The following is a 19,014-nucleotide window of genomic DNA, read 5'->3' on the forward strand; positions in this document are numbered from 1 at the left end:
AAGGTCCTCTCAGGATCTGGTTAAAAGAGAAGAAACAAATTAGGAATAAATGTTACATTGTCAGAATAGAGAGAGAGATGAACAGTGGGGTCCCCCCGGGGTCTGTATTGGACCTGCGCTGTTCAACATATCCGTAAGTTATCTGGAAAAGGAGCTGACAAAATGTGCAGACAATACAAAATTACTCAGGAGAGTTTAAGTCCAAAGCAGATCCAAAGGGATCTCCGACATCTGGACAACCGGGCAAGAAAATGGCAGATGAAATTCAGCGTTGATAAATGCAAAGTAACGCTCATTGGGAAACATCATCCCAACCCTACGTACTGAATGACAGAGTCTAAGTTCGCTGTTACCACTCCAGAAAGGGATCTTGGAGTCATTGTGGATAGTTCTCTGAAAAGGTAACAATATTGGGGATTATTAGGGAAGGATAGATAAGATACAAGATATCATGTTGCCGCTGTATAAATCCATGGTGCATCCACATCTTGAATACTGTGCTCAGGTGTGGCCGCTCCATCTCAAAAAAGATACATTGGATTTGGAAAAGGTACAGAGAAGGTCACGAAAATGAATAGGGGTATGGAACAGCTTCCGTATGAGAAGAGATTAAAAACCCTGGCGTTTTCAGCTTGGAAAAGAGACGAGGAAGGGAGGATATGATAGAGGTCTATAAAATCACGCCAGGTGTGGAGAAAGTGAATAAGAAAATTTGGTTAACAGTGGCCTTCACACAAAGAGTTTTTTACAAAAACCTTCAAAAACTATACAGCAGTTTTTATAGTATGCAAAAAAAAAAAAGCCTTACAAATTAAACCTTACTACATTTTGTAATTAAAACTGAGCCTTTAACATTCCTCTCATTTCCTTAACGTAAACCCAATACAAAATTCTATTTTTTACTTACTAAACCTTAAAACAAAAAAATTGATATTTAACTGAAATGTCTAATTTATAATACATATAAAAAAATAATAAACATAACTTTTCCATTATATAGATCTTCTAAAGTATCAGAGGGGTAGCCGTGTTAGTCTGGTTCTGTAAAAGCAGCAAAGAATCCTGTGGCACCTTATAGACTAACAGACGTTTTGCAGCATGAGCTTTCGTGGGTGAATACCCACTTCTTCGGATGCAAGGATTCTTCGGTCTTGCATCCGAAGAAGTGGGTATTCACCCACGAAAGCTCATGCTACAAAACGTCTGTTAGTCTATAAGGTGCCACAGGATTCTTTGCTGCTTTTATAGATCTTCTAAAGACACTTTAAGTGGATGCATCATATCTTCTCCTCTTTCTTCTACCATTGCGACTTCTACTCTGATTACCCATGAAACTGAACAATCCACCACCAAAACGTGAGAGAAAATATCGTCCATTCCACCACTTCCCCCCCCCCTCTACACTGGGGGGATCAACCTAAGCTACGCAACTTCAGCTTCGAGAATAGTGGAGCTGATGTCACCGTATCTTAGGTCAACTTACCTTGCGTCCTCACGGCGCGGGGTCAACTGCCGCCACTCCCCCGTCGACTCCGCTACCGCCTCTCGCCACGGTGGAGTACAGGAGTCGACGGCAGAGCGATCGGGGATCGATTTATCGCGTCTACACTAGATAAATCGATCCCCGATAGATCGATCACTACCCGCCGGGTAGTGTAGACGTACCCTTATCCTAAACCAAAAAAATAACCATAATCAATCTTAAAAATTATTCTAATCTGTCCCTGCCTTAACATCAATACAAACACTAGCAATCGATCAAATGCGTTTCTACCAATATCCCCAAAAAACATTCCTTTTTGCTATTCGAAAAAAACCCTAACAAAATAATTAAATCATACATCAGAGGGGTCGCCGTGTTAGTCTGGATCTGTAAAAGCAGCAAAGAATCCTGTGGCACCTTATAGACTAACAGACGTGTTGGAGCATGAGCTTTGGATGCATCTGACGAAGCGGGGATTCACCCACGAAAGCTCATGCTCCAAGACGTCTGTTAGTCTATAAGGTGCCACAGGACTCTTTGCTGCTTTTAAATCATACATTAATTCTGGTACGACTATAAAATCCTGCTCCTACACAACTGGGTCAAGAGAAGGCCATTGAAACCGCAGGAGTTTTGTAGGATGGAACTAGTATTCGTTGGGGGCTCTGTCGGAGAAAGCTTGCACAGCTCCTGTCTGCACAATCGCTGGCTCAAAGCCACCACTGTTATTCCTCCGCTTCTAATCCGCGCAGCATTTGCTCGCCATTTTGAAGTTAAAAACACGCTGCGTAGATGGTTATGCAGACTTGGCAGGTAAACTGTTAGGTCTGGGGATCTCTGAGTTGGTGAATGTCACGGCGGAAGCACCCCCCACCCCCGTCCCCTTTTTGGGGCAGGAAGGGGGACGTTATAATGTCAACTAATTTTTAAGCTTTTTTTTCTATTGTTATTGTTTTAAATTTTCATAATTGTGCAAAATAAAAGTTTTAGCCTTTTTCCCCCCAGTGTTTATCAATGTTAGTTTTCAGTTGAAGGAAATTACGCCAGGAAGTCAGACAATCATTATTTAATGGCAGTAGATGTTGAGATTCAAACCGTTTAAAGTCTTTTCGCTGGGAAAACGAACTCTCAACCTTGCATGTCAAAATATACAAAGTCTGTATCCTTAAAGCCAACTCTGCGTTCTCAAGCAGTATTTTACTTAAGTTGCCTATTGGAAATTTTGATTGTTGACGGCAATATTTTTGCTTGGTTTGTGAGGTTGCAGTGAAATTGATATTTATGGATAAAAATCTAATCCGTCCAAGCCCGAATCCACCAAAGTATGTGCTTAATTGAAAGCACATTAAAGACTTTGTTGGGGATTGGTCCTGCTTTGAGCAGTGGGCTGGACTAGACACCTCCTGAGGTCCCTTCCAACCCTGATATTCTACATAGAATCAGTGAGTGGTCTCATTGAAACTCTAGGGATCAGGGATTGCCAGAACATGAGGAACTTCTGGCCTCTTCCACTGCAGCTAATTTGCATCATGATATGGTCTCCCCCTTTTCTGCCAACAGGTGGTGGGATGCCGAGTGAGAAGGAGGACCACCAACCTCAGCAGGAAGATGCTGAGCAAGATGAACCACCCGGGACATTATTGCAAATATCTGAGGAGGAGGATTCCAGGAGTCGTGAGCAGAGAGAAGGACGTGAGAGTCAGCACAGGCCAGAGAGAAAGCAGGGAAATCAGCCAAGGGAGAAACTGAATAAATCCATTAATAGTTGGGGACCTCACAAATACGTCAAAGAAACCTCAGCCCAGCCGAAAATCCAGGCAGGCGCGAGAAACAACACATGCTCCGAGTGTGGGAAAAATTTCAGTAGCCGCTCAGTTCTTCTTAAACATCAGAGGATCCACACAGGGGAAAGACCCTATGAATGCCGCGAATGTCAGAAAAGCTTCACTCACAGGTCATCCCTCATTAAGCATCGGAGGATACACACTGGAGAGAGACCCTATGCGTGCTGTGAGTGTGGCAAAAACTTCATTGACCGTTCAGCCCTTATTAAACATCAGAAATTCCACGCGGGAGAGAGACCCCATGAATGCAGTGAGTGCGGGAAACGCTTCACCCAGAGCTCGGACCTCATTACGCATCAGCGAATCCACACGGGAGAGAGACCCTATGAATGCAGCGAGTGCGGGAAAAGCTTCACTCAGCGAGCATCCCTCATCAAACATCGGAGAATCCACACCGGCGAGAGACCCCATGAATGCTGTGAGTGCGGGAAAACCTTCACTCAGAGCTCAGGCCTTGTTCGACATCAGATAATCCACACGGGGGCGCGATCCTACGCGTGCGCCGAGTGCGGAGAAAGCTTCTCTCGGCGCTCGAACCTGATCGTGCATCAGAGAATCCATACCGGGGAGCGACCCTATGGGTGCTGCGAGTGCGGGAAAAACTTCATTGACAGCTCATCGCTTAAGAAGCATCAGCGGATCCACACAGGGGACAGGCCTTACGGATGCGGCGAGTGCGGGAAAACCTTCACTCGCAGCTCAAACCTCATCACACATCAGCGAACCCACACAGGGGAGAGACCCTACGAATGCAGCGAGTGCGGGAAAAGCTTCACTGACAGCTCTCTCCTCATTAAACATCAGAGGATCCACACGGGGGAGAGGCCCTATGAATGCGGCGAGTGTCAGAAAAGCTTCACAGACAGCTCAGACCTTATTAAGCATCAGCGAATCCACACCGGAGAAAAGCCCTATGAATGCGGCGAGTGCGGGAAAAGCTTCACTGACAGCTCAGACCTCATTAAGCATCAGAGAATCCACACGGGAGAGAGGCCTCATGCGTGCTGCGAGTGCGGGAAAAGCTTCACGCAGCGCTCGTGCCTTGTTAAACACCAGCGGATCCATACGGGAGAGAGACCCTACGCGTGCGCCGAGTGCGGGAAAAGCTTCGCTTGGCGCTCCAACCTCATTGTGCATCAGAAAATCCACACGGGGGAGAGACCCTACGGGTGCTGCGAGTGTGGGAAAAAATTCATTGACAACTCGGCGCTCCTGAAGCATCAGCGAATCCACGTGGGGGCCAGACCTTATGAATGCGGCGAGTGCGGGAAAACCTTCACTCGGAGCTCCAACCTTATTAGGCATCAGAGGCTCCACACCTCATAGAGACGCGCTAGATCAGTGGTCTCCAACCCGCCCGCCAGACGACGAGCCACGGAGGACCGTGGCGGCAGGACGAGCATCCGCCGACAATCGGTGGCATTTCGGCAACACCTCTGCATGAGGCTGCTTGTCGGCGGCCAGGACGCGGGGCCACCTAGATGCCCCAGCGGGCACCCATGGGCACCGCATTGGGGACCCCTGCTCTGATCGGGCCAACCGATTTTTTTTCTGCTGCCCTAGCATGGTTAGGGTTTAACCTTTAACTGTTTTTCTTTTCTTCTTCCATCCTTTTTCAGACTACGGCTTTTTCGAACTGCAGCCACTTTTGCTTTTTTAACGTGGCTTGAGAACCCAGCTTCGTCTTTTACGTTCCCCGTGATCTGCCTCGGTTTTATTTGGGGATATTTTTTTAGTAAGGCTGTAACTTTGTTTCCCCCTTTGCTGTTTTAATTTAGACGCTTTTCGCCTCAGCTTGTGACGTTTTCGCTGACTATTACATACCTGCTTTTCCCTTGCCGCGACTTGCGTGGCCCGAGTTACACTGCTGATGCGGAGGATACTTGGATTTGACTTCCGGCTGGAGAGAGAGATTTTTTTAATTTTATTTTGAAATTGCTTTTTAATTTTTGCCTTTAATTCATTCATTTTTAAATTTATTATTATTGTGATCATCTGCTTACAGAGCTGCAGCGATGTTCCAGGGCCGGAAAAGGGTTTTTAAAAAAACATTACCAGTCTCTTGTACAAAATCAATACGCGGTTTTAAAATATTATTTTTAACTTTTATTTTTAGGGAGTTTTTATATCTGTTTTTAACTTAACCAGACTCCCAGCCTGAGCCCTGAGTTCCAGTAATTCATAAATCGACTTGCTGACTGTGTCGCAGAGAAATTACAGGTCGCTACCCTACCCTGCAGTTCTTCCCTGTTGCACAGGAAACCAACCAACCAACCAACCATTCGTACCGATCATCCCCTTCTCTCCACCACTCCTGGGTGGCTCGCCAAGTCTGTTAACTCACGGGTTTTCAAACCCAAAGCACTGGTAACTTAACTGGTTCTTGTTAGGAATAAATTAATGGGGACGCAGCTAGTTTGTTTCACAAATGATTGGCACAAACAAGAATGCTTTAACTAAAACGACTGTCTATATCGTTAGTAATATAGGCAACGGTGCTTCATGCTGCAAAGTTTTAGGACAAGGATTAACCACACACAAGTTCAATCGAAGGAGGAAGCTTTAAGGTTGTGGTTCAAACGCGAACAATCATTTGGTTTTGGCGCTGAACTGTTTAACAGCTCAGTGTGGATCGCACGGCCCGGCTGAAATTCTGGGAGTGAGGTTTACGTATTAATGGACAGCTCCGTGGAGTTCCTGTTTTAGGATTTATGAGGGTTGGTGATCCGTTGCATTCATTTCATCAGTTGGCTAAACTGATAACGTGATTGCAATGCAATAGCATTGTGGACGCATTGATTTACGGACTTTTGACTTTAACGTCCGTGTGTGCACCCAACGGTTAATGGAGTCATGGATAGAGCAGTTTAGACTTAGCAATGTGTGTTCTTGAAGTTTTTTTTTTCAGTTTGAATAAAATGTATCAAGGGGGAATCTGGAGCCGTTTCTTTCGATAAGCAACGTGGGCCAGAACGGCCGAAAATCAGAGTGGAGATCAGCGAGTCATGTAAATTAACCCTTTGGTTCTCACAGCGAACCAAAGGGAGCATCCATCTTTGCTCCAGCTGTAACTGGAGGAGCTCTGAGCATCACAAGGGACAACGGGCTCCCGCTCCCAGGTTTTGGGGAATTGGGTGGGGTAGAGTGGATGAGTAAGATGGGGTCAGTGGGGTGGGGAGTGTCTCTGAATAGTGGCAGGTGATGGTGGCTTGCTCTGCAGTCTCCGTCACGGCTAGGGCCAGCCTGTGCCCCACGCTGGCTGCCTATCCCTGGTCAGGCCTTGAGGGTCTTATTTGAAGGATTGTTAATGGGGATGAAGAGCCTGTACGGTTCAGCGAATGTGCTGACAAAGTGAATGCCTGGGTGTTAACAGGGCATTGCTGAAAAAAGGCAGAGTTAAGGTTGGGTGGGCAACCTTAACTATGCATTTCCTGGTTTTCAAAAGTCAAATGGATGTGTGTGATCAGCAAAGCGGGGCCTTTAGATCCGCCACACAGACTTCTGTCTGCTCAACTAATGGAGAAGCAGCAGTAGTAGGTTGTTATCCTGTATGTAGACTGGGCATTAGAGCGGGATGAGACTCACACTTTTCGAGGGAATTTCACAACTATTTGCTCCCAGCAGAGGAATGTAGAGAGTGCACTACCCAGTCCCAGCTCAGTCCCTATGGATCGCCAATAATTCCCATTGGCCCCCCGGCTCCTAACTCCCTTCCACCCTCAGTAGTTCCTGGTTGTCTCCTCTCTGCTCCTCACCCCTTTGCACTGGGATGGGGAAGTTGGGGAAGGGGCTGGAATGGGGCGGGGCCTAATGGAAGGGGTGGAGTCGGGGCGGGGCAGCAGGGGGTTGAGCTCCCACCGGCGGGAGCAGAAGTCGGCGCCTGTGCTTGTAGGTAGGTGCAGGAAACAGGACGTCTCAGTCAGGTCCATCTTCGGGGGTAGGGAGCCCACACCCCCGTCTGGGCCTCCCTCTGTTTTCCCCAGCCAAACTGACGCCCCCTCCAGCTGTGTCACGCAGCCGCACCCCCCCCCCCGGCTCCTCCAGTCGTCGTCCAGTTTCCCGGGCAGAAGGTGTCACCTGGCCGCAAACCCCTCCTGGCCTCAGGTTACATCGCTCAAGTGAAGTCACCTCCTGATATCCCACCGCCATCCAGCAGCCACGCATACAGTCCCAGTAAAACTCCCCCACAATATTACCAGGTCAATCCTCCCCACGCCCTGCTCCGTCGCAACAGGATTTACTGCTCGCGGATCCGTGCCAAGGAAATGGTTTTTCTGTGTGAAACTCACAAGCGAAATCACACGGCCACAGAGCAGCACCCTGGAACCCCTCCCTGCTGTCATATAATTATGCCCTGTTTTGCACCGCAGTGGGCCGTGCAAGGTATCGTTTTAAAAGTCGGGATCTGTGGCACACTAACAGCCTGTTGGAGTGTGTGGGAAGTCGGGAAGTTTTGCTAGCTGCGCGTTACTGAAATACGTTCTGAGCACCTGTCAGGTACCACACCGGCGTAGCCGGACGTGCTGATCGCCCATTAACGGGAACCACCTCGCAGACTTTAAGGTCAGAAGGGACCATTAGGATCGTCTCCTCCTGCACAATGCGGGTCACAGAATCTCACCCGCCCACTCTTGTAACAAACTCCTCCAGGGTTAGCGTTAGGGTGGTTCCTCCCACTTTCCCAATGGCCATCTGTGACGAAGTGGGACTGTTCTTAATGTTTCCTCTGAATACCGTGTGGGTGCCTCAGTTTCCCCTAGGCTTTTCTTAAATCTCCAGCCTGCATAAATGGCCAACACTCTGTCTCCTGGCAACAAAGGGCTGGGGCCCTTCCTCCCTGCAAGGGGATGGCTAAAGGTGAACAAAGAGATTAGGTGGCCTCCTGGCCCGGGAAAGAGACAAAGGCCAGAAAGGGAACCTCGATGTTGGCAAAATTCAAAACTTTTGTAAACCAGGTCATGCACCATTAAGGATGCCCACCCAACCTTAACTCTGCCTTTTTTCAGCAATGCCCCGTTAACACACAGGCATTCACTTTGCCGGCACATTCGCTGAACCGTACAGGCTCTGCACCCCCCATTAATGACCCTTCAAATAAGCCCCATCAGCTGGGCCTGACCAGGGATAGGCAGCCAGGGTGGGGCACAGGCTGGCCCTAGCCGTAACGGAGACAGCAGCGCAAGAGACCGCCACCTGCCACTACTCAGAGACCCTCCCCACCTCAGCGATCCCATCTCAGTCATCCACTCTACCCCACCCAATTCCCCAAAACCTGGGAGGGGGAGCCCATTGTCCCTTGCGATGCCCAGAGCTCCCCTGTGAGAACCAAAGGGTTAATTTAGATATTGCTTCAAGGTCGACTCGCTGAGCTCCACCCTGATTTTCTGCAGTTCTGGCCCATGTTGCTTATTGGAAAAAAAACGACACCAGAGTCCCTGTAGACATTTTATTAAATTGGAAAAAAAAAATTCCAAAAAATCAAAGACACACATGACGAAGACTAAATTACTGCATAGATCACTTGACTTACTGTGGTGAACACAGGGTCAAAAATCAGTCAATCAATGCATTATCAATACTATTGCCCTGGAATCGTGTTATCAATTTAGTCAGATTATTAGATTCATACAAGCGATCAGCAACCCTTAGAAATGCTAAAACGGGAAGCCAGCTGGCCATTCAGCTGTAAACCTATCAGAGAACGTCGCCCAGGCCGGGCAATCCCCGCTGAGCTCGTTAAATAGTTCAGTACGGACACCACATGGCGGTTCGTGTTTCAACGACACCCTCGCAGCCAATGAAAGCTTCCTCCTTCGAGCGAACTTGCGCGCGCGTGTGGTTAATCCGTCGCCTTCCACCCCCAACCCAGATTTCAAGAGCAGACGTTTAACGGTTCTCACGCCACACTTGGTAGGGGTGTAGCGGGGTGGCCTCCTGCCCTGAGGGGTTAAAAACAGCCCTGGGAGGGGGGCTGTGGCTGGAGAAAGCAGCCTTTAGGCTGGGCGGATTGGGGGAAGTGGCTGCAGCTGGGGACACGCCCCAGACAGACTCAGCTGGCCCTATAAAGGCAGAGAAGCCAGGGGCAGACATGTCTCCCTCTGGCTGTAGCGGGAGAAGGGCCTGGCTGCAGGGAGCTGGACCGGGTACCTGAGTGGAGCAGGGCTGGGGAAAGGCAGAGGAGCTGGGGAGCTCCAGCCTGGAAAGCCCCAGGCTGCGGCCTAGCATTGGGCTAACGGGCACTGGGGGTTGCAGGGGGCAGCCCAGGGGTCGGCCAAGGCAGCAGGTCCAAACCCTCCTTGCCAGGGCTGAGTGGCTGATACTGCAGCCTGCCCCAGAGTGTGGGGGCTAGATGGAGACTGGGCAGTAGCTATATACTCAGGCAGGGTGGGGATAGAGGGTGAGGGTTCCCCGGGGAGGGGAGACCCTGAGAGAAAGGGGTTACTGCCAGAGGGCAGCACCCCAGGTAACAGGGCACCGGGTCCAGGGAGGCACATGGGGGCCAGAGGATGGGCGGATCATAGAATCATAGAATCATAGAATTCAAGATCAGAAGGGACCATTATGATCATCTAGTCTGACCTCCTGCAAGATGCAGGCCACATAAGCCGATCCACCCACTCCTGAACTAATTCTCTCCCTTGACTCTGCTGTTGAAGACTCCAAATCGTGATTTAGAGACTTCAAGTAGCAGATAATCCACCAGCAAGCGACCCCTGCCCCATGCTTCGGAGGAAGGCGAAAAACCTCCAGGGCCACTGCCAATCTACCCCGGAGGAAAATTCCTTCCCGACCCCAAATATGGCAATCAGCTGAACCCCGAGCATGCGGGCAAGACTCTCCAGCCAGACCCTCTGGAAAGGGCTAACAATATCCCAACATTGACCCTTTGTACTGATTACCAGTGGTCGCACGTTATTGACCTATTGACTAAATCCCGTTATCCTATCATACCATCCCCTCCATAAACTTATCCAGCTTAATCTTAAAGTCATGGAGGTCCTTCGCCCCCACTGTTTCCCTCGGTAGGCTGTTCCAGAATTGCACTCCTCTGATGGTTAGAAACCTTCGTCTGATTTCAAGCCTAAATTTCCTGACTGACAATTTATATCCGTTTGTCCTCGTGTCCCCATTAGCACTGAGCTGAAATAATTCCTCTCCTTCCCTGGTATTTATCCCTCTGATATATTTAAAGAGAGCAATCATATCGCCTCTTATCCTTCTTTTGGTTAAGGAAAACAAACCGAGCTCCTCAAGTCTCCTTTCATACGACAGGCCCTCCATTCCTCGGATCATTCTAGTGGCCCTTCTTTGTACTCGTTCCAGTTTGAATTCATCCTTCTTAAACATGGGAGACCAAAACTGCACACACTACTCCAAATGAGGTCTCACCAACGCTTTATATAACGGGACTAGCACCTCCTTATCCCTACTAGAAATACCTCGCCTAATGCATCCCAAGACCGCATTAGCTTTTTTAACGGCCACATCACATTGCCGATTCATAGTCATCCTACGATCAACCAGGACTCCTAGGTCCTTCTCCTCCTCCGTTACTTCCAACTGGTGCGTCCCCAGCTTAGAACTAATCACCGGCCTGTAGAAGGCGCTCCGCAGCCGGAACGAGCTAATTCCCAGGAGTCACCAGCAGGAGGCGCCGCAGGGGTGAGTCTGCTCGTCTGCGTGTTTGCACGGACTGAAACGTTCACCTTCAGTGATTTCACGGGGCAGAGTTTTTGGCCTTCCTGTGTGGGTTATACAGGTGATCAACCCAGGGGCATGCACGGAGCCACACTGTACTATAATGGAAAGGTCAGAACAACATTAGGGGGCTGGGGCACATGATTTATGAGGAGAGGCTGAGGGAATTGTTTAGCCTGCAGAAGAGAAGACTGAGGGGGGATTTGATAGCTCCTTTCAACTACCTGAAAGGGGGTTCCAAAGAGGATGGATCTAGACTGTTCTCAGTGGTAGAAGATGACAGAACAAGGAGTAATGGTCTCAAGTTGCAGTGGGGGAGGTTTAGGTTGGATATTAGGAAAAACTTTTTCATTCAGAGAGTGGTGAAGCACTGGAATGGGTTACCTAGGGAGGTGGTGGAATCTCCTTCCTTAGAGGTTTTTAAGGTCAGGCTTGACAAAGCCCTGGCTGGGCTGATTTAGTTGGGAATTGGTCCTGCTTTGAGCAGGGGGTTGGACTAGATGACCTCCTGAGGTCCCTTCCAACCCTGATAGTCTATGAGTCTATGCAGCCTAATAGGATGGGGAAATGGCTCCTCCAGGGACCCCATGGAGTAGAAGCTGCAGATGTGGATTTTGAAACCACCTGCAATTCATTTGCTTAGGGCACATATGGTTCAAACCATTGTGAAGAAGCATTTGGAGCTGAATCCAGCCCACACCCTGAAAAAGGTCATTGTCGAGCTCGCCTTAGCAAACATCTTGGCAATAGAAACCCGCTGTGGAAAAGGTGTCCAGCCATTATATGAGGGCTGGAAAAATTGGATTAATTTTCCTGGTGGCCCCAGACTGCTCAAGGACTGAAGAAAAAGGGAGCATTTGGGAGCGACTAAATTGGGGGTATAAATGTGGAGGTGGTTGCGAATAACATGAATGCAGGAGAGAAATATCTCAAGGATTCTCCAATGCGGTGCCCGTGGGCGCCATGGCGCCCGTGGGGGCATCTAAATGCACCCGCATCCTGGCCGGCGGCCAAGCATCCGCCAAAATGCCACCGAAATTCGGCAGCATTTCGGCGTTGCTGCTTCTCAATGATGCCACTTGCCACCGACAAGCGAGGTCATTGAGAGGCGTCGCTGCTGAAATGCGGCGGCATTTTGGCGGATGCTCGACCGCCGCCACGGTCCTTCGTCTGGCACCCGCCAGACGACAAGGTTGGGGACCGCTGTTTTAGAGGAAAGGGAACAATCCCCCAAAACGAACACCTCTGCCTGCCCTACGGAGTAATTTTCCGTGGGTCTGGCAAATGCAGCTGCAGATTATTGATGTGGTAAAGCCCAGAATTTGAGACGCTATGATCCGGATACCCCCACTGGAAATTAGGAGCATTATGTGGGAAAAAATTCCACCCAGCCTTAGAGAGATTTGCAATCCTGGTAGAACATGGTAAATGTTACCAATGATGGAGGGTCAGGAGAAATCCCACCAGCTACAGGATGTGTGTTTAGAAATAACAGAGGGCAATTTTCATGATGCTATTAATCCATCTGCAAATGACTCTACGGTTGTGTAGGTGGGTGATAATTGTGTACATCTCAGAAGCCGGTGGCCACTTTCTCTTGCCACACATAACACACAAGGTAGGAGGGATGTTCTGACGTTCCATTCCATAGTCTTCATGGAAATATGCTTATGTAACCAAGATGAACTTCACGCAAGATGGCTCATGGGAGGTCTCATTGGAACGGTTCCGATTTGCTGAACGTGTTTATCCAATTTGCATGTATCGTTTTTGTATCTGAAGCTGGACCGTGTCTCTGTATTTCATAGGTGCTAGGTTGGATGAGGCCAGACAATGTTAGTGGCTGACTGAAGAAATGCACACAAGCTTAAGGAAAAAGAACAGGAGTACTTGTGGCACCTTAGAGACTAACAAATTTATTTCAGCATGAGCTTTCGTGGGCGACAGCCCACTTCTTCGGATGCCCAGAATGGAACACACAGACAGGAGATATTTATACATACAGAGAACCATGAAAAGGTGGAAGCACCCAGACCAACTGGAAGAGGCTAATTAATTAAGAGAAGCTATTATCAGCAGGGGAGAAAAAGTGATAATCAAGATGGCCCGTTTTGGACAGTTGACACGAAGGTGTGAGGATACTTTAATATGGGGAAATAGGTTCAATTAGTGTAATGACCGAGCTACTCCCAGTCTCTGTTCCAACCTAAGTTAATGGTATCTAGTTTGCATATTAATTCAAGTTCAGTAGTTTCTCGTTGGAGTCTGTTTTTGAAGCTTTTCTGTTGCAAAACTGCCACCTTCACGTCAAGCTTAAGGATCACCCCGGGACCTGTGTGTAATAGAAACCTCTCGGAGCTAGTGCTACACAACGGGAACTGTTTGACACAGGTCATTGTCCCTCGTTGCTGGAAAGCTTTTTTTTTTGCGGTGACAACATGAAGGGGCCTCACTCTCCCTACAACAAGACACCTGGAAACGCCGGAGGAACAAAGACCGACCTTTGGGAAGGGACGGTCCCAAGCCGGAAGGATTTTCAGCCCGTGTATGAAAAGCTGGGACAGCCAAGGCAGCTTGTGCCTTAAGAATGTGCCAGCCTGTTTATCACTCAGGGTGAGAATTTGCTAATTTGCATCCTACCTGTCTAGTGTGTTATCATAACCTCATAGAACTGGAAGGGACCTCGAGAGGTCTCTAGTCCAGCCGCCCACACTCAAGGCAGGACTCAGTATTATCTAGACCATCCCTGCTCTTAAACATCTCCAATGATGGAGCTTCCACAAACTCCCATGGCAATTTATTCCAGTGCTTAACCACCCTGACAGGCAGGAAGTTTTTCCTAATGTCCAACCTAAACCTCCCTGGGACGGGTTGGATCACGGGAACCCCCCTGGGAGCTGCCACCCGATGTGCCAAGACTACCTCTGCTCCTGCTTTCCCTGCCAGCTCGGGACGCCAGCACCCTGTCCTGCTGAGCCAGACACTCCCGTCTGCTCCAGCACGGACCCAGGGGCTGAATTACCTGCCCCAAAGCTGCAGGTTTACCTGAAAGCAGCTCACAGGAGTGTGCTTGTCTCTAACACTCAGATGCCCAACTCCCAGTGGGGTCTAAACCCAAATCAATCCATTTTACTCTGTATAAAGCTTATGCAGGGTAAACTCCTCAATTGTTCACTCTCTCTAACACTGACAGAGAGACGCACGGCTGTTTGCTCCCCCAGGTATTCAGACATACTCTGAGTTAATTAATAAGGAAAATGTGATTTTATTAAATATAGAAAATAGGATTTAAGTGGTTCCAAGTAGTAACAGAACAAAGTAAGTCACCAAGCAAAATAAAATAAAATGCGCAAATCTCTGTCTAATCAAACTGAACACAGATAATCCCACCCTCAGAGCTGCTTCCGTAAGTTTTTCCTCAGACTGGAGACCTTCCAGGCCTGGGCACAATCAATCCTTTCCCCTGGTACGGCCCTTGTTCCAGCTCAGGTGGGAGCTGGGGGATTCTTCGTGATGGCTCCTCTCTGTTCTGTCCCCCCCTTTATCTATCTCTTGCACAAGGGGGGAATCCTTTGTCCCTTTGGGTTCCCACCCCCCCCTCACTGGAAAAGCACCGGGTTAAAGATGGATTCCAGTTCAGGCGACATGATCACATGTCACTGTTAGACCCCCCCCAAGCCTTCATTCCTCCTGCCCGCAAACGCAGCCATCCCGTCAATCTCCCCGGTTAATGGGAGCCATCACGATTCCAAACCACCATTAATGGCCCCTACTTTGCATAATTACAACAGGCCCCCAGCGTTATATTTCATATTCCTAGTTTCAGCTACAAGACTGGTACCTTTATACAAATAGGATGACCACACTCAGATTATAAGCTTTGTAATGATACCTTACACGAGACCTTTTGCATGAAGCATATTCCCGTTACATTAAATTCACTCATTAGCAAATTTTTATAAAATCATATCGGCTGTAACGTCACACTCCCTTGCTGCAATTTAAGCCCATTGCTTCTTGTCCTGTCCTCAGAGGTTAAGAAGAACAATTTTTCTCCTTCCTCCTTGTAACAACCTTTTATGCACTTGAAAACTGTTATCATGTCCCCTCTCAGTCGTCTCTTCAAATCCAGTGTTTTCAATCTTCCCTCATAGCTCATGTTTTCTAGACCTTTTCATCATTTTTGTTGCTCGTCTCTGAACTCTCTCCAATTTGTCCACATCCTTCCTGAAATGTGGGGCCCAGAACTGGACACACGGCTCCAGTTGAGGCCTAATCAAGATGACTTCTCGTGTCTTGCTTACAACACTCCTGCTAATACAGCCCAGGAGGACGTTCACTTCTTTTGCAACAGCGTCACACTGTTGACTCCTATTTAGCTTGTGATCCTCTGTGACCTCCAGATCCCTTTCTGCCGTACTCCTTCCTAGGCACTCATTTCCCATTCTGTATGTGTGCAACTTCCTAAGTGGAGCACTTTGCATTTGTCTTTGTTAAACTTCATCCTATTGACTTCAGACCATTTCGCCAGTTTGTCCAGATCATTTTGAATTTTAATCCTCTCCTCCAAAGCACTTGCAACCCCTCCCAGCTTGGTATCATCCGCAAGTTTATGAGTGTCCTCTCCATGCCGTTATGCTCAGTGTCCGGCTTTTGTTTATTGACTAAGGTAATCTGCTTTGTTCTCTTTGCTATCCTTTGAAATCTACCTTTTGTAGTTAATGCATTTATTTTATTATTAAACCCAGTTTATGTAATTTCTAAACTGGGGAGGAGGGGAAGACTTCGTGCACGTCTCTCTTCACACTGAGGAAGAGGGCGGATTTTTATGAGCTTGCACTGTGCAGATTTTTCTATGCAGCGCAAGACAGCATTATTTTGGGTGTGCCTCCCAAAAAGGGGAGTACTGGGGAAGTCCTCTCACGCCGAGCTGACTTCAGTCTGTGTTTGCAGCTGGGTGCGGGCCTACCTGCGTGTGAATGCTGCTAGAGGCCAGCGTGCTTACTTCAGCAAAATGGAGAGGGAACCCAGGCCGGTGCAGCAAGAGAGGCTCAGTGAAATCCCAGTACATCAGGTGGTGTCCCAGAAGGGGGGTCCAACCTGTCACAGATGTATTTGTTTTAAGGAAGCCTCTGCTGATGGGCATTTGCACTGTTTCCTTCCCAACTATCTAGCCTTGCAGTAGGCCTTAATAGCTGGTTAATATCCAGTTGGCACGCAGGACCTCCCCTGCTTCTACTAATTAAAGGTCAAAAAACTTGGTCAATGCCTAGCTGAGTTTGCCTGGTGAGATGTTGTTCCTTTCAGAACCTCGACGTCAGCAAAACCCAAACTTGTGAAATCCAGCAAATGCACAGTTAAGGTTGTCCACATAACCTTAACTCTGCCTTTTTTCAGAAATGCCCCGATATGCTCTATTAACACACACTCATTTACTTTACCAGCACCATATTCGCTGAACCGTACAAGCTCTTCGCCTCCATTAACAACCCTTCAGATAAGACCCTCAACATCAGCTGGGCCTGACCAGGCACAGTCAACCAGCCGGGGCCACAGGCCGGGCCTAGCCATGACGGAGACTGCAGAGAAGCCACCGTCACCTGCCACGACTGACAGACGCTCCCCACCTCACTGACCCCTCCTCACTCATCCACACTACCCCACCCAAGTCCCAAAAACCTGGGAGGGGGAGCTCATTTTCCCTTGTGATGCCCAGAGCTCCTCCAGTTACAGCTGGAGCGGAGATGGATGCTCCCTTTGGCTGCTCCCCTGTGAGAACCAAAGGGTTAATTGAGATGGAAATTCAAGGTGGACTCGCTGATCTCCACCCTGATTTTTGGCCGTTCCAGCCCATGTTGCTTATTGAAAGAAATGGCTCCAGATTTCCCCTTTTAAACATTTTATTAAAATGAAAAAAAAAAAAATCAGGAACACGCATCACTAAGACGAAATGACCGTATTCATGACTAAACTAACCGCTGGGCGAACACGCTTACGTTAAGGTCAAACCCAGTGCATTAACAATGCTAGTGCATGGCAATCGTGTTGTCAATTTAGCCAATACAATTTAGCCAATTTATAAATCCTAAAACGGGAAGCCCAGGAGGCTGTTTGTCCATTTAGTTGTAAACCTCAGAGAACTTCACCCCGGCCGGGCAATCCACGCTGAGCTCGGTCGCTATTTCAATACTGAAACCTAAGGATTGTTCGTGTTTAAACTGCAACCTCCCATCCAATCAAAGCTTCCTCCTTCGACTGAACTCTTGTGTGGTAATTCCTTCTCTTTCACCCCCTCAACACAGACGAGGCTTAACTGTCTAAACTAGGGGTCCCCAACACGGACCATGTGCGCCCGCCTACTGGCCACCGGACAAGCAGCCGCTGAAATGCCGCCTAGACGTGGGAACGTCAGGAAGCGCTACCGCCGAAATCCCACCGAATTTTGGTGGGATTTCGGTGGCGACGCCTCTTGACATTGCTGCTTCACGGCGGCATTTCGGCGGCTGCTTGTCCGGCGGCCACGGTCCTCGGCGGCTTGTCGTCCGGCGCCCGCTCCACGGAAAAGGTTGGGGACCATTGATCTAAACAGATCTCAATGAACAGTTTATAGCATGCTGTTGATCAGAGTTTCAGAGTGGAGACTTATAACCACCAACTCTTTCTCTCTGTTAGCAGAGCCAATAGCTTGGAGTATTCCCTCAGGTTGATTGACCTGCACTTGAACTTTCTTCACATCATCATGGCAGGGTGAAATAATAGCCAAAGCAAAAATAATAATAATTAAAAATAAATAGAAACTATTTTACCAAGTGGTCATTTTGCTCAAAGTCCCCGGTAAATCGGTCACATTCAATCAAACAAAACCAATATCCATTTATGTAACCAAACACCTTCCGGAGAGCGAGAGAGAAACCCACCTCTCACAGAACTGTAAGACAATTTTGATGTCACAGAAAGTTAAATTCCAGAGCAGGATACACCTGATGACTCAGAATCAGGACAACAGATTCTCCCATCCGCTTCGCCTCTCATCCTTTGAAACCTGCTTCACTCCATGTTGTCTCACAAATACTGAGTCACGTTACTTAGGAAAGTTTTAACATCAGCATCATGCGAAAAAACAGCCAGTTTTCTAATCCAAAAACAATCCCAATTCAGAAGGAAAAAGACAGGAAGTGGCTTTGCCAATAGACAAAAAGTGGAGTTTAAACTAAGAATGATCCACTGGACATTCTCCTTCCGGGTCTGCGACTCTTTCACCTCCAAACCTAACGAGTCTGATTTAGGATCAAACAAATCGACCCATGGTTCCCAAGCAGGGAGAGCTCAGAACACGGCGTCTACAGGAGGTGAAGGGATCGATTGTGAAGAAGATAAACTCTACCCAGCTGAGACAGAAGGAAACACGCTGGGATGATGGGAAAGGAGGGAATCCCTCCGACGCGCCCGACTGTCTTTGGGCAACACCGAACTTGCTATAATTCCAATATATTTTAAGTGCGAGAATGGTACAAAAAATCACTGACGTTCAGCACACCCCACGGCAACGCGAGAACAAACGGGGATGAGGGAATGGATGCCCAAAGGGGAACTTGGTGATCTACCCATCACGTTGCAGTGGGAGCCACAGTAGAAATGTGACCCACCGGCGAAGGGCTGAGTAAACCTGTTAGACACCCCCGGCGACTCTTCATACACGAGATACGTCTCTACTGCAAGAACAGCTGTTGTTTTACATCGAGCCAGCCATGGAAAATCCGAGCGGAGACGCGGCCTGGGTAATTTTATATCGACGGAGCTAGTTTCGGTCACCCGTGTCCCCTGGCGCTCATGGACGTTCCTGGTAGGAGAGAGACGTGCTCCCAAGGCTCAGAAGGAAGGAGGTGACAGAAAGTGACGCTGGATTCACTCCAAAGAACCTCAGCTACAAAAGAGAAAATCAGGCAACTCGCCCAGGGGACCCGAGAGACCACGTGATGCAAATACCGT

At 48.5% G+C, this 19,014-nt stretch overlaps 1 protein-coding gene across 1 annotated transcript in view; it reads left to right on the plus strand.

Moving 5' to 3' along the window:
* LOC123356634 (zinc finger protein 665-like) overlaps window positions 1-19,014 on the plus strand; it is a 638,684-nt gene that overhangs the window by 566,860 nt on the left and 52,810 nt on the right. The window contains exon 7 of the mRNA XM_044999990.1: window positions 3,359-4,637. Coding sequence (XP_044855925.1) covers window positions 3,359-4,637 — 1,279 coding nt within the window. The remainder of the gene's footprint in view (window positions 1-3,358; window positions 4,638-19,014) is intronic.

Source organism: Mauremys mutica, chromosome 26 (assembly GCF_020497125.1).
Source record: "Mauremys mutica isolate MM-2020 ecotype Southern chromosome 26, ASM2049712v1, whole genome shotgun sequence".
NCBI lineage: Eukaryota > Metazoa > Chordata > Testudines > Geoemydidae > Mauremys > Mauremys mutica.